General features: G+C 48.3%; 1 protein-coding gene across 4 annotated transcripts in view; it reads left to right on the top strand.

Moving 5' to 3' along the window:
- Window positions 1-14433, top strand: part of MUC20 (mucin 20, cell surface associated) — a 33861-nt gene extending 19428 nt beyond the window's left edge. For 3 of the 4 annotated variants that reach the window (XM_073804120.1, XM_073804119.1, XM_033855708.2), the window contains 3 exons: window positions 8007-9311; window positions 12496-12587; window positions 14091-14433. In XM_073804120.1, the coding sequence (XP_073660221.1) occupies window positions 8007-9311; window positions 12496-12587; window positions 14091-14159 (1466 nt within the window). In that variant the 3' untranslated portion in view covers window positions 14160-14433. Of the gene's footprint in view, window positions 1-2316; window positions 4129-8006; window positions 9312-12495; window positions 12588-14090 lie in introns of all 4 variants that reach the window. The other variant, XM_019922630.3, reaches the window with a different exon arrangement.
- Window positions 14434-14732: the final 299 nt, after the last annotated feature.

The following is a 14732-nucleotide window of genomic DNA, read 5'->3' as shown; positions in this document are numbered from 1 at the left end:
GTGCTTCCCCATTGGTTCAACCAGAGGAAAAACGGAAACCTGCTGCTGTCGTAAACACTGTTAAATGTGCATAGAATCAGCCATAGAGGTTTCTATGCTACAACCCAAGGAAATAGGGGCCAGGGTATGGAGGGGTCCATTCTCAGGGCTTTGCAGACTTAAATGATTCCCACCATCTCTCCTTATCTACACATTTTGAACCTGTGGGGACCCACTCAGACCCCCAGAGTTGGTATAAAGATTATTTTAAAGAGGAAACATTTGACCTACAGAAGATGCAGAAAGAAATGTTATCTGAACTTCCCTTATCTGACTAAAACAGAGCCTTCTAAAAATACAGCTGCCATAAATCTCCCTCCAAGGGATTTTCCGGCCAATTTTAGCTGCCGTGGAGACAGACTGCCAATAGAACCTTCCATATTTTCCCACAGAGGTCCTAAGCCCCATGCCTTTGTTAAGTGTGGTGGAGAAACCTTTGTCTCTGGTTATTCAGTGAGTTACTCATTACTAAGCAACTCCCTGGTGCACGTGTAAATAAACTTTGTCTTTTCTCCTGTTCATCTGTCTTTTCTTAGTTAAGTTGCAGGCCTCCAGTCACTGGACCCAGGTTGGAAGAGGAAAAAGTTTTTCCTCCCAACAAACACAGACCCAAATGGCGCTGGTGACAACTCCATCCTTCCATTTGTTCAGGCTGAGAAGTCTGTAGTTTTCTTGACTTTTCTCTTCCTTTGACAGCCCACACCGATCTGGTAGGAAGTCATGTTGGCTCTACGTTCAAAATATATCTAGAATCTGACCAACTCCAACCTCCTCTGGTACCACTGTGGTCAGAGCCACCCTCCTCTCTTACCTGGACTAGGGCAAAATCCTCCCAACTCTATTCCAGTTTCTATTCCAGCCCACAGCTGCCAGAGTGGTCCTTCTAAAACCCAAGTTAGAACTGGTCACTCCTCCGCTCAAAACTCCCCAGGGGCTGCTCCCACCTCACTCCAAGAACCCAGCGCCCAAGGCTGGCAAGGCCCTTTGTCACCTATGCCTTATCACCCTGCTCCCCTGCCCCCCAACTCTGCCCTCTCACGTGGCTCCAGCCACACACCCTCTTTTGTGCTTCTTGAACTAGGTCCTGCCTTAGGTCTCTGGATCTTTCTCTAGCACTTCTGCTGCCTGGAGTGTTCTTCCCCACGTAGCCACTTGGCTAACTTTCTCACCAGCTTGGAATCATTGCTCAGATCCCATGGTGCTATTTGATACTTTAATCTGTCCCTCACCTCTCCACGCCACACACACCAGGTTCTTCTTACCTGTCTTTTTTTTTTCTTTTTTCCATAATATTCATCCCTATATTGTTCACTTATTAATGTTTGCCATCTCCTTTCACTGGGAAGTTAGTTCCGTGAGGGCAGGGATCTGTTTTACTCAGTGCTGTTTTACTCAGTATCCTGGGTGCCTAGAACAGTGTCTGGCATCTAGTAGGTGCTCCAGATATGTCTGCTAAATTAATCAAACCAGCCTCCTATGCTCATTCAGGGTGAGAGCTGAGTTGGGCTGAACAAAATGACCAGGAACTTTCTGGATAAGACTATTATGCCCCCAGGGCCAACAGTCATGTGTCCAGACTTGGAAATTCCCCAGATACAGGGGAAGATGGACCAGACAAAATTCAGCAAAACCCAGGAAAGCACTCAGCCAGGATTCCCTTCTAGCAGGTTCCTGGTTAGATCTCATCGTAGACAACTGGGCTAGAGCTGAGCTGTTGATCACCTAGAGGATGAAAAGAGAAAGGAAATGGAGAAGGGAAGTCTGTGGTGGGGGTGCAAGGGCACCTGGAGTACCTCGGTCTGTAGATTAAGCCACTGGCCGCTAGAATGAGGAAGTCCCTTTCCCCGCTAGGGTGGGGCTGACAGGTGGGCCAGGAGGGGAGGGAGGCGGCTCAAAGCAGTTGCATTCTTTCTGGATTTCTCCTCTGTCTTCTCAAGGGTGAAGAGTCACACCAGATCACTCATTACTAGATCGGGTCAAACAGAATTCAGGTCACTGCTATGGCCCTGGGGCCTCCTCTCCCCACCTACCCACCCCCCAAGGGGAAATCCATTCTCCCATTTTATAAAGTGAAGGACTGAGGTTGAATGGGAGGGTGGAAGGGCTCAGCCTGGCAGGAGTACTATACAGATTAACAGTGTGGCTGGAACTGGGGTCCAAGATCCTTGACCCCAAGTGCTGGGCTGTGTCCCAGATGGACCCCTCAGTCTCCTCTCATAGAGTCTTCCTCCCCTCATCCCACCCCCGTGCCCTAGAATGACTCCCTTCTCCTTCCAGGCCACAGAGCCCTTTATCCCAACGGAGGGTGAAGTTCTAGAAGACAGTGGCTCACACCAAACGCAGGACCTCAGACTTCATGGCCAAGAGGACCTCAGAGGTCTTATTGACAGAGACCCAGAGAAGGCAAATAATTTGTCCAAGATTGCACAGAGTTCTTGGGCCACTACCAAGGAAGGAGCTGGAAACAGAACCTAGACCTTTTTTTTAAAAATTTATTTATTTTTGGCTTTGTTGGGTCTTTGTTGCTGTACGCGGGCTTTCTCTAGTTGCAGTGAGCTGGAGCTACTCTTCGTTGTGGCGCACGGGCTTCTCACTGCGGTGGCTTCTCTTTTTGCGGAGCACAGGCTCCAGGCGCGCGGGCTTCAGTAGTTGTGGCATGCGGGCTCAGTAGCCGTGGCTCGCGGGCTCTAGAGCACAGGCTCAGTAGTTGTGGTGCACGGGCTTAGTTGTTACGCGGCATGTGGGATCTTCCCGGACTAGGGCTCGAACCTGTGTTACCCTGCATTGGCAGGCGGATTCCTAACCACTGCACCACCAGGGAAGTCCCAAACCTAGACCTTCTGATTCCACTTTAAATTTCCTTCCAGCTGTGAGATTTTGTGATTTTTCTGACACCTGTTCAGCAAGCTTTCCTCTACTCTGGAGCTGCTTTATTCACAAAACTCTTGCCCTGAAATCCCCAAGATACCTTGTCTGGCCACTGGCTGTGGCCATAACAGCTTATGTCCTTGGCCCTTTGAGGGGATAAGATTCTTCACTAGGGCATTTGGAAATACATTCTGCAACCTCATTCCCCGTCTTGTGGCCAAATCCCCAAGGTTCCCTAAGTAATCACCCTCAGTGTCCCTCCTCCCAGGCCTGGGGACTCAGACCAGCGCACTTACACTTTCCCTTCTCCCAGCTGTGCTCTTCCTACCCCACACCTCCAGTCTGGCCCAAGACATGATCCTGCCTCTGGCTGGGATGCAGGATCACAGGATGTAAAGATGGAAGGATGTTAGGGATCAGAGTCCTGCCCCACACTGGAGAGCTGTCTCCTGCAGACCTCAGCGGGCTGTTCCTTCTCTCTGTTGCTTGAGGATCTGAGTGGACATCAGGGCCTTCACTCATTTATTGAGCACCTAAAATGTATATGTTTTCAACAAGTACCAAGTATGTAGCAGGCACTTAGAGCCTTTTTATCTCATGTGAACCTCATGAAACAGCCCAGGGAGGTAAGGATTATGCCCATTTTACAGATCAGGAGGTTGAGGTTCAGAAAGTTCTTCAATTTGCCCTAGATTATAGAGCTAGTAAGTCTAGAATTAGGAATAAAACCCATGTTTCTCTAACTAGAAGTCAAAGCCCCATGCACAGGGGGAGAGGGAGGGGGGAAAGGCTATGGGAAGGGGGAAATGTGTGTGAAACACCATCTTCCATGGCCTCCCTGCCTACAGGACCCAGGGGATGAATATCACTGTGGAAATGATTCCATAGCTTCAAACCAGACTTCAGAGAGGGGGGTGTCAGTGGGCAAGGGGGGCAGGAGGGTTAGCTCCCTGTCAGCCCTGACACACAACCTGCCAGCTCTCAGCCTGTGCACTTGTGATCACCTGGTTACACCCTGGAAACTACCCAGCCACACCTAAGCAGGTGGCCCGCCCCTGCTCCGTGGGTTGAGCAAGCAGGAAAAGGTGGCAGCAAGAGGCAGTGGGCAGATCTGCTGGGCAATGGTGGCCAGAGCCCCAGCTAGGATGGCCTTTCTCTGGGGCCTGGCTCTGTCCCTTTTCTTCTTCTGCTGGGTGGCTGGGGCTCCTAGGAGCTCTGCAGGTAAGGAGGCCAGAGGGTGCCTGTGGGCTTCTCTCCTGACTCTGGGTGGGAGCTTCTGTACTGCAGCCCTTTGTGGGTGAGGGTATCTCTCTCGGGTTAGTTTTCATCAACCATAAAGCTATACATGAAGTATTACTATGGCTGATAGTATGCAACGGCACTGGGTCAGCTTAAGCATGTGGGACTCTGCGGTCCATACAAATGTGAGGTTGCTGTGGGTTTGTCTTTATGTCAGTGAGGGTGTGAGTACGTGGGGCGGGGAGATTGTGGGGGTCAGGGAGGTGCAGGCTGGTGATAGATCTGATTAAAGCCTAAGAATGTGGCTTGACAAGATTCTTTCTCCTCCAAGTTTATTTTCTAGCATGGATTTCCTTCAAAAACCCATTTTTGTGTGAAAAGTCTGACTGTCACAGGCTGCTTGTGGAGGGTGGATTCTGAGAGAGGCAGGGCTTTTATGAAAGAAGAGAATGAACATTGATCTGTAATAGGAACTGTGCGAGGCTTGTCACATGCATTATCTCTTGTGAAAATAGACTTTATTTTTTAGAGCAGTTTTAGGTTCACAGCAAAATTGAGCAGAAAGTACAGACATTCCTATGTATCTTCTGCCCACCTCCCCACAGCCTCCTTTGCTATTAACATCCCTCACAAGAGAGGTACATGTATTACAATTGAGGAAGCTACACTGACACATCATTACCATGCGTTATCTTTTAAGACTTTATTTTTCAGAGCAGTTTTAGCTTCACAGCAAAATTGAGAGGAAGGTACAGGGATTTCCCATATACTCCCACCACTATCTTTTTTTTTTTTCTCTGTGATCATCACTTTTTTTTTTTTGACATAGATATACCCGTAACGTTTTATTGAATGAAAACAGTTGTAACACAATATATACAGTTTGATGACATTTTGACATATATACACTACTGATACTATGTATAAAATAGCTAACTAATGAGAACCCACTGTATAGCACAGGCAACTCTACTCAGCCATCACTATCCTTTTCATCCTCACAGTTAACCCTGTGAGAGAGATACAATTCTCATTCTTACTCTCGTCCAGCCCCCCACCCACCGAGAGGAGACTGAGGCTTCTTACTGGGATTAAGTAACTTGTCTGCAGAGCCAGGCTTTTATTCCACACATACGTAACCCCTAGACCACACTGCCTCCTGCATGCACTCATGATCTACCAGGCTTGCCTTGCACATTTTTTTTTCTAACTTTTTTTTTTTCCTTTCTGTGTTGGGTCTTCGTTGCTGTGCGCGGGCTTCTCATTGTGGTGGCTTCGCTTGTTGCGGAGCACGGGCTCTAGGCGCGTGGGCTTCAGTAGTTGCAGCACGTGGGCTCAGTAGTTGTGGCTTGCGGGCTTAGTTGCTTCACAGCATGTAGGATCTTCCCAGACCAGGGCTCGAAACCATGTCCCCTGCATTGGCAGGCGGATTCTTAACCACTGCGCCACCAGGGAAGTCCTGTGCTGCACATTTGACATTTAATTTAATGTAATGTTCACAATCCTATGAAATAGGTACCCCAGCTCCATTCCACAGATGGGAAAATGTAGGCTTGGAGCTGGGAGAATTGGCCGGGTCACAAGGTTGGTAAGCAGCAGAGCAAGCAGCAGAGACAGGACTCGAACTCAGAGTCCAAAGTCCAGATGTTTTCCTCTCTACCAGTTTGATTTGAGGAATGGGTCAGGAGAGCTGCAGCATTCTAGAGCTGTAAAGAGCCAGGGTGGGCTTTGCTCTGTTTGAGAAGACCCCCAGTGGGTAAGAGAGTTGGGTGGGGGTTGTGAGGGCCCCAGAGATCAAGAGGCTATGGGTTTGGGAAGCATGAGGAGGTTTCACCGCAAGATGATCCCACAAGGCTCCCAAGAAAGGAAGAAAATGTGTAGGGGGAGGTCAGTGGTCAGACCCCACAGCTTGAACTTCAGGCTGTGTGGGCAGCCACAGAAGGGCTCTGCCTCCACCTGTGGGGACTGAGAGGCTCAGAGAACTATCTCGGGCTTTGAAGTGGAGAGAAGCAAGTATATTTCTGTAAAAGCGTGGTTTGTGTGTGTAGGTAGACTGCACTGAACAGGTAATGAGAGCGAGAGCCATGGCCACCTAATCCTCATGTGGGTACAGCCTGAAACTCTCGCTATATGAAAGTAGGTTGTGTGCTCTCAGGTGACTCCTTGAAAGGACGTGGTCAGGGAGGGATGCTTAATAACCCCCTGCAGGCTTTGGAATGTAAGGGCTTCCCCATCCCCCTTCCCCTCTGGTCCTCACCCCCACAGCAAGGCAGATATGAGACCCTCGCTGGTGGGGGACAGAGTCAGTATTTGCACCAGTAAATCATCAGACTCCAGAGCTGGTAGGCAACACATCTGGGACTAGAAGCCAGTCTCTTGCCTCCTGGCCCAGTGATGCTTCATTATCCAATGGGAGACACAAGAGGACAAGCGGAGGACCTGTCCTGACACCCTAGGTAGAGGGGACCAAATGGTCCTGGCCCTCCTTTGGGCCCTTGGGTACTTTGGGGCCAGTAGGTCTCAGGAAAGACCATCTTAAACCATAAGAATCCTGAAAAAGGGTGGTTATATTTTCATCTATTCCTTCCAAGAGTAGGGTTACTAGATAAAATACAGGATGTCCACCTAAATTTGAATTGCAGGTAATGAGTTTATCAGTATAAGTATGTCTTAAATATTACATGAGAAATACACATACTAAAAGAATTTGTCATTAAAATAATTCCTTGTTTATCTGAAATTCAAATTCAAATTTAACTGGGCATCCTGTATTTTTATTTGCTAAATCTGGCAACCCTCCTCAAGAGGCATCATGGCCTCATACAGAGAGAGCCCCTCTCCCTCTGTAGACAGGAGAGGCACCCTTGTCAGCTCCCAAATATTTGCTGTAGCCTCCCCCGGGCAATGCGTGCCTGCTGGCCCTCCACTCACACGACCTCAGAGTGTCGGTCCAGTGAGCAGAGACATCCTGCCCTGGGGAGACACGCTAGCAGCTTCTTTCTAAAAAGTACAGTTTTGCTTCACCTGGCTCCCTGTTTCCTGTGGAAGACGCTGGGTTCATCATTTCTGGCGTTCTGGGGTTCCATCCTTGCCGTCTAAGGCCCGCGTTCAGGAGAGGCTTGAGCAGGTGGGCAGCTTGCCCTTTTCCTTTGCTAGAGCCCCGGGGGCTCTGCCTGCTTCCCTCTTTTGCAGCGGCCATCACCCACACTGTCCAGGAAATTCCTCTCCTCCAATCCCCGCAGCTACCTCTCAACACAAAACCACAGATGTTTCTTGTGGTTGAAGTGTTTTACTTCCATGGGGAAACAGTCACTGGATGAGAAAAGAATTGATAGGAAAGTGACAAGGGGGTGGTGGTGTGATGAATTGGGAGATTGGGATTGACATGTATACACCGATGTGTATAAAATGGATGACTAATAAGAAAATAAATAAACATTAAAAAAAAAAGAAAGTGACAAGATTCTTCCAGAAAGTTCTAAGAGTCATGGTCCCTGCTCTGCAGTTCTTGGCTCACTTGGGTCTTCTGCCTTTTTTGCTCCCCCTTGAAGCTGGATCCTGGCCCTACACATTCACTCGGATGGTTTCAGACCAATAATCAACTAGATTCTGGGGATTGCTTGCCTCATGTGGGCCATCAGAGGACATCAGTCAGGGCAATCCCAGTACCGTGGCTGCCACATGGGCCTGATCTTCCCAATAGTGCCTCCTCTTCCTTGAATATATAGATGAAAAATAGGGTAAAAGCAGTCTCCCTCCCCACCTTCCTCCCAGCAGTGCCCAGGGCATAAGCACAAGAGCTTGTGTGAAGTCAGTGCCCTGGGACTCATAGCTCACAAAGTTGGTCTTACCCAATACAGGCCCCAGCACCAGTGAACCAGGCCACACGGAAGTGCCTGCTGGGTCAGGACCCCCTCCAGGGGTCAGGACGAGCTCAGAGGGAGTCTTCCAGACCACTGACCTCACTGAGACCTCTATGTCAAACCATGTCTCTTTGGAAACTCAAACCCTAAGCACCCAGACCTCTGATACGACCTTCCTCCCAGGCAGCACCATTTCAGTAGCAGAGAACAGGGAAAACAAGACCATGGCCCTCATAAAAATAATGCCTTCCAAGTCCTCGGCTGTGATCACCACTCCTATGGAGACATCAGCCACAAGCGGCAGCCCCACGGGACGTGGAATGACCACAGTTGAGACCGTCACAGGCACTGAGCTCTCGAAAGCCGCCTTTGACACCCTTTGCAATTTCGACAGCTCTGAAGAGGCAAAGAGAATCATGGTAGACTTCTTGAAATTAGCTCACACCGCTACAGAAGCCGAGGCCTTGTCCTCGGAGAGCAGCGCTTCCTCTGACAGCTCAGTTCCAGCCATCACCGCCTCACAAGCCCTGTCACCTGACATCGCTGCTCTGGCTAAAGCCTTGGTTACCTACAACATCAGCAACATCGAGGTGATCGACTGCAGTGTTACAGAAATGGAAGCAACTGCCAGCACCCCTGAGACCTCAGACACAGATCGCAGCCCCACGAGAGGAAAGGCCCTGTCTACCCCCGAGACATCCGCTTTGCCTGACTCCACTGAAGCAAAATCACACCTCGCCAGGACCACAGCCTCTGCTGAGACCTTGTCAGCAGCCAGCGCCACAGAATCAGCCGCACCTGACATCACACTCACCATCAGTAGCACCACAGAAATGGAAACAACAGCCGCCAGGGCCACGGCCCCCAGTGGAAACTTGGTGACAGTTAGCGTGAACCTGTTGGAAGAAAACTCATCCCTCTCTGTTGAGACAACAAGCCACACCGAGGTCTCAGGAGCAGTGACAATCTCCACAGGGACTGCGTCAACAGTAGGCGAGGTGACTTCCCCTGCTGGGTTCTCAGCTACGGTCTACAGCCTGTCTGAAGTGACTACCATCATGAGCTCCACCCCCTCAGAGACTTCTACCACTGACATCACATTCAGTGCGCCCGCTCCCAACAGCAGGAGCCCTCTTCCTTCTGTCCATCCGGCTACGGCCAACAGCAGTCAAGAAACAAACATCACCTTAGCCAAGACCACAGCCTCAGCAAAGACCTTGAAGATAGCCAGCACAGCTGGAGGGAAGCCCTCAACAGCCACGCCCACCAGTGCTCAGACAAGTCTGACAGATGTTACTGCAGGTGAGCAGCTTCCCCCATGTGTGATTTTTGGGGATTTGGGGTTTGGAGTCTGCATGTTTAGGGAGTAGGGAGAAAGGAAGGCTCTGGGGGCCTATTCTGAGCCCTGTCTCTGATGTCACCTCTTCATGATCTTCTAGTGGTTCTTGCCAAAATCAGTAACGAGCAGAATTAAGGTGGTGTATGGAAAAAGTGTGGAGAAATGGTTTGGGATCTTGTCTCTGCCCTTAACAACCTGAGTGACCTAGGACAGGTCCCTCTCCCTCTCTGGGCCTCAGTTTCTCCACCAGTTGCTGGAGGAGGTTGCAGTGAAGTCCATTCCATCTCTGCCATTCTACGGAGTTGACTGTTAAGTAACTACTGTGCACCAGGCAAGGACCCAAATTTTACTTAAAAGACACAGCCCTCACTATCTGAACGCCTCTGGTTCAGCCAGGGCCATACCATATGGGCATCTGGCCCAAATTGCTGCCCTCTGAGCAGCTGGGACCCCATGAAAATGGAGCTCACTGGATGCACTTGCTGGGATTGGTGCCGTAAATGGTGACTTAAAATAAATAAATAAATTGGGCAAAGGTTTGGGAGTCTAAAGCTACATGTCTGGGCAGGACAGGAATAAAGACGCAGACGTAGAGAATGGACTTGAGGACACGGGGAGGGGGAAGGGTAAGCTGAGACAAAGTGACAGAGTGGCACGGACATATATACACTACCAAATGTAAAATAGATAGCTAGTGGGAAGCAGCTGCATGGCACAGGGAGATCAGCTCGGTGCTTTGTGATGACCTAGAGGGCTGGGATAGGGAGGGTGGGAGGGAGGCTCAAGAGGGAGGGGATATGGGGATATATGTGTATGTATAGCTGATTCACTTTGTTATACAGCAGAGACTAACAGAAAAATGTAAAGCAATTATACTCCAATAAAGATGTTGAAAAAAAAAAAAGAAAGAAAGCTACATCTCTAAGACAACAGATATTTCTTGGGGAAGAGGTGCCTTGTCAGCCCAGCTCCCAGTCAGCCTATAGCCTTCACCTCCACTTCCCATCACTCCTTCCTCCTGCCTCATCCCTGCAGTATCCTCAGCTTGCACTGCCTTCTTTGGGGGGTGAGATAAAAATATTAATCACAACTACCTTACTGAATATCTTTTGTATTCCAGGCAGAGGTGATATAAAAATATTTCACAGCTAGTGAGCATTGGCACCAGCTGAAGTTTCTCTCTGATTCCAGGCAGTAAACTACTGTATGGGCTTTGCATGTTATCTCCTCTAACTAAACCTTCAAAACTACCTCATGAGGTGGGTATTCTTACACCCCACCTGACAGATGAGGAAATAGATTTAAAGATGGTAAAAAAGTAACAGTGGAATTCCAAGTCTGTTTGATTCCAAAACTCAGTCTCCTGTTGTGCTTTTATTTTTAAAGGCTCAATTTATTAATATATTTTTATTTTAAAAAGCTTTTATTTGTTGATTAGATGATACATTCACATGATTTGAAATTGAGTAAGTACAAAAGAGTACACCATAAAATGTCTTTCTCCCATTGCTGTCCCCCAGCTCCCCAATTTTCCTTACATACATAACTGATGGTATCACTTTCTTGTGAATCCTCTTCTGGACATGAAATATGCATATGGAAGCATAAGAAGGAAGATGAAGGATATCTACATATTATATCGATATAATATAGACATAGATACTATATCATATAGATATAGAATAATATCTCTCATCTTCCTTTTCATGCAAATGGAGCATGTGTTAAACACAGATCTCTGAGACAAGGCCATTCTTTTTTATGGCTTCTCAGTATTTTGTTTTACCATAATTTATTTAACCAGTGTTTTATGGATGGACATTTAGGTCTTTTTTTTTTTTAACATCTTTATTGGAGTATAATTGCTTTCCAATGGTGTGTTAGTTTCTGCTTTATAACAAAATGAATCAGTTATACATATACATATATCCCCATATCTCTTCCCTCTTGCATCTCCCTCCCTCCCACCCTCCCTATCCCACCCCTCTAGGTGGACACAGAGCACCGAGCTGATCTCCCTGTGCTATGCGGCTGCTTCCCACTAGCTATCTATTTTACATTTGGTAGTATATATATGTCCATGCCACTCTCTCACTTTGTCCCAGCTTACCCTTCCCCCTCCCCATGTCCTCAAGACCATTCTCTAGTAGGTCTGCATCTTTATTCCCGTCTTGCCCCTAGGTTCTTCATGACCTTTTTTTTAGATTCCATACATATGTGTTAGCATACGGTATTTGTTTTTCCCTTTCTGACTTACTTCACTCTGTATGACAGACTCTAGGTCCATCCACCTCACTACAAATAACTCCATTTCGTTTCTTTTTATGGCTGAGTAATATTCCATTGTATATATGTGCCACACCTTCTTTATCCATTCATCTGTCGATGGACACTTAGGTTGCTTCTATGTCCTGGCTATTGTAAACAGAGCTGCAATGAATATTGTGGTACATGACTCTTTTTGGACATTTAGGTCTTTTCCAGTATTTTGTTATGACAAACAGCACTGCAGTAAATAGCACATTTTTCACATATGTGTCATTTTCTGTAGGATAAACTTCTAGGAGTACAATTGCTGGATCAATTCTAATAGTATTCTAATAGGAAGAAATGACTAAAATGTGGCAGGTAAAGGCAGGCATATTAGGGCTCAAGAAAAGACGGAAGTTGCCTACAAGCTACTAAGTCAGGAAGGCTGGATTGAAAGACCTCTGCCAACCTGGAGCTGGAAGCACTGGCTGAGGACATCCCCTCAGAGACCAGCCTCTCTGCAGCCTTCTCCCCAGCTGGCCCCTTTCCCAACAGCCCCATCTGGGCCTCCAGGCCTTGAGAACATTCTAGATCCACTTTCATTTCTCCTTCCTCACACTACTCTTTTGACTTCTCCAAATGTGGATGGGGCCTCTAGCCATCATTTCCTTCCCTCTTGTTGGGAAGACACTACGATGGGTCCAGTTACTGGAGAGAAGGAATCCTTTCTCTTTGCAGTGAATAGAGGTAAGATCCTATGTGAACACAGACTCATTTACACACGAGTGTGAGCACACATATGCAGCGTGGGGACAGAGACTGGGTAGCACAGTTCACATCTTGATTCCTGAGATGACTTACCCATATTTTCATCTTCCTACTGTTCTCAACTTGCAGGTGAGGATGGAGGCTTCTTCCTCCTGAGGCTGAGCGTGGCCTCCTCAAAAGACCTCACTGCCCCCAGAGTGGCAGAGAGGTTGATGCAGCAGGTGAGTGGCACTTTCTGTGCCGGGGAGTAGAGGAGAGTGAGAGGTTCTCGGAGACCCTGGGGAAGATCTCCAGGATACAGAAGATACTGTACACTTGGGAGGGGCTAGCTTCTTATGGAGTATTAGGAGTGAGATCTAAAAATCCCTGTCTGGCTTTGCTTCTGCCTGTTTTTCCTGAGTTCTGAATTCCCCTTCTCTGCTATGTAAAAAAAGATTCTTTCCCTCATTCCAATTTCCTCAGGCTTTAGGAAGATCAGGCTTTCAGGCCCCTGGGAGAAGGTCAATGTTATAAATGGGCAGATAGGCAGGACTTTAGTTGCAAGTGGCGGCAACCCAACTCATCGTAGCTTATACAATAGGCAAGGTATTGGCTAAGAAACCTAGAGGTGGCTGTCCAGCTTCAGTTATGGCTGGATCCAGAGGCTCAAACAGGATCATCAGGATTTTCTCTTTCTCTCCCCCTCTTAGCTCTGCTCCCTTCATTCCTCAGAGTCTCTTCATATGTAAGGAAAGGTGGCTGTGACAGCCCTAGATTCACAAGGCACTTACCTCTCCCAAGATCTGCATATCGTACTAGGGAAGGATGGATCTCATTGACCTGGAAGGGCCACCATGACTGACAGCCCAACCTGAACCACATGGAATGGGAAGGAAAGGCTCTAAAGGAGATGGGGATATTAGACAGAAAACAAAAAACAAACCAAAAAAACACCATAGATGTACGCTCTAGATGGGGACCCAGATTATATTTGTAGAAGTTGGGAAAATTCTAAAACCCAGATCCCTGGACAAAGCTTCTAGTGGTGGAATTCTAGGGTTAGGGTTTTGGGGGATGGTGTGAGTCATTGGAAGGCTAGAATGAGTCAGCTCAGCCTAACTCTTGTGTCCCCATCTTGCTTCCAGGGGATGACGGGAAGAGGGAATATTTGGGCCCTAGAAGTTCTCTTAGTGGAAGGGGGGCCTATCAGGACTCCCATAATAAGGAGGTCCCTGAACATGGCATGGGGCTTTGAAGTGGGAGAGCCAAATAAGTGACAAATTCCCACTGCACATGATAATCCAAGTAGCAAGTGTGAATCCTGGTTGAAGAAGGAAGCCAAGGATATGTCAGATCTGAGCCCCTCAAACTGGAAACTATTTCAGGGGTCAGAAAGAAGCCAGGGAGATAGGAGCAGATCAGGAGCAGAGGTGCAGGAACCAGGCCATGCAGGTGTTGGGTGTCAGTTCTTGTTGGGAGCTGGCCACTGGCAAAAGGCTCAGGGGTCAGACAAACAACAAGCGTTGGTGCCACGTAGACCTGAGTGCGAATTCCAGTTCCTAACTGTGTGACCTTCGGTGAGGTACTCCATATTACTTTCCTTCCTTGTAAAATGAGGCTGGTACTACCTGCTTTCTAAGGTTACTGTGAGGTTTAAATGGCATGAAGGACCTAGCCTATACCCAGCCTGCAAGAGGTTCAGAAAGTGCTGCTGGCCTCCTAATATGTTCCCTTTTGCCCACCAGCTCCACCGTAAACTGCATATGTTTATGTCTCCCATCCAAGTCTCCCTGCTGCGTGTCAGGAGGGGCTGAAGAACATCAGCTGTGATCAGGCACTGCCACGTGTGGAAGGGGGCAGTGCCGCCTGCAGCCTGGGCCTCAGCACGACTGGAGCCATGTTACCTGGAAGGTTCCCATGTAGATCAGCAAGCCACGGCCTTACCCGGTCATGGCAGTGGGACCCTGGCTCACATATGCCTGGGTGTACGTGTGTAGGGAGCGGGTGGGGTCTTCGCCTGTTCCGGAGATGTCCTTGGACTTCCCCTGGCATGTGTGTTGTGTTTCAGTAAAGAGTGACCTGATCACCCATCTGTCACCTGCTGTGTGCTTCCATCCTACATTAAAATTACACTCAGTGTGGCCCAGGGTCACGGTTTTATGGTACAGGAATTTTGTGCACCCTCACTGCTACCTCCCTCCTTCATGCTCCCCAGGTTGTCAGTTTGGACCTTGATTACAGCACTGACTGAGGCTGGCCCTAGAGCCTCTTGAACTGTGAGCTCCTTCAGAGCAGGAACCACATCTGTTTATCTCGGTATCCCTGGAACCTAGCAGAGCACCTGGCCTGTAGTAGGATCACAGAGAATGCTTGTTGAATGGACTTGA

Source organism: Tursiops truncatus, chromosome 4 (assembly GCF_011762595.2).
Source record: "Tursiops truncatus isolate mTurTru1 chromosome 4, mTurTru1.mat.Y, whole genome shotgun sequence".
In the NCBI taxonomy this organism is placed as follows: Eukaryota; Metazoa; Chordata; class Mammalia; order Artiodactyla; family Delphinidae; genus Tursiops; species Tursiops truncatus.
The sequence above is the reverse complement of the archived record's forward strand: the minus strand, read 5'-3'. Positions and strand labels throughout refer to the sequence as shown.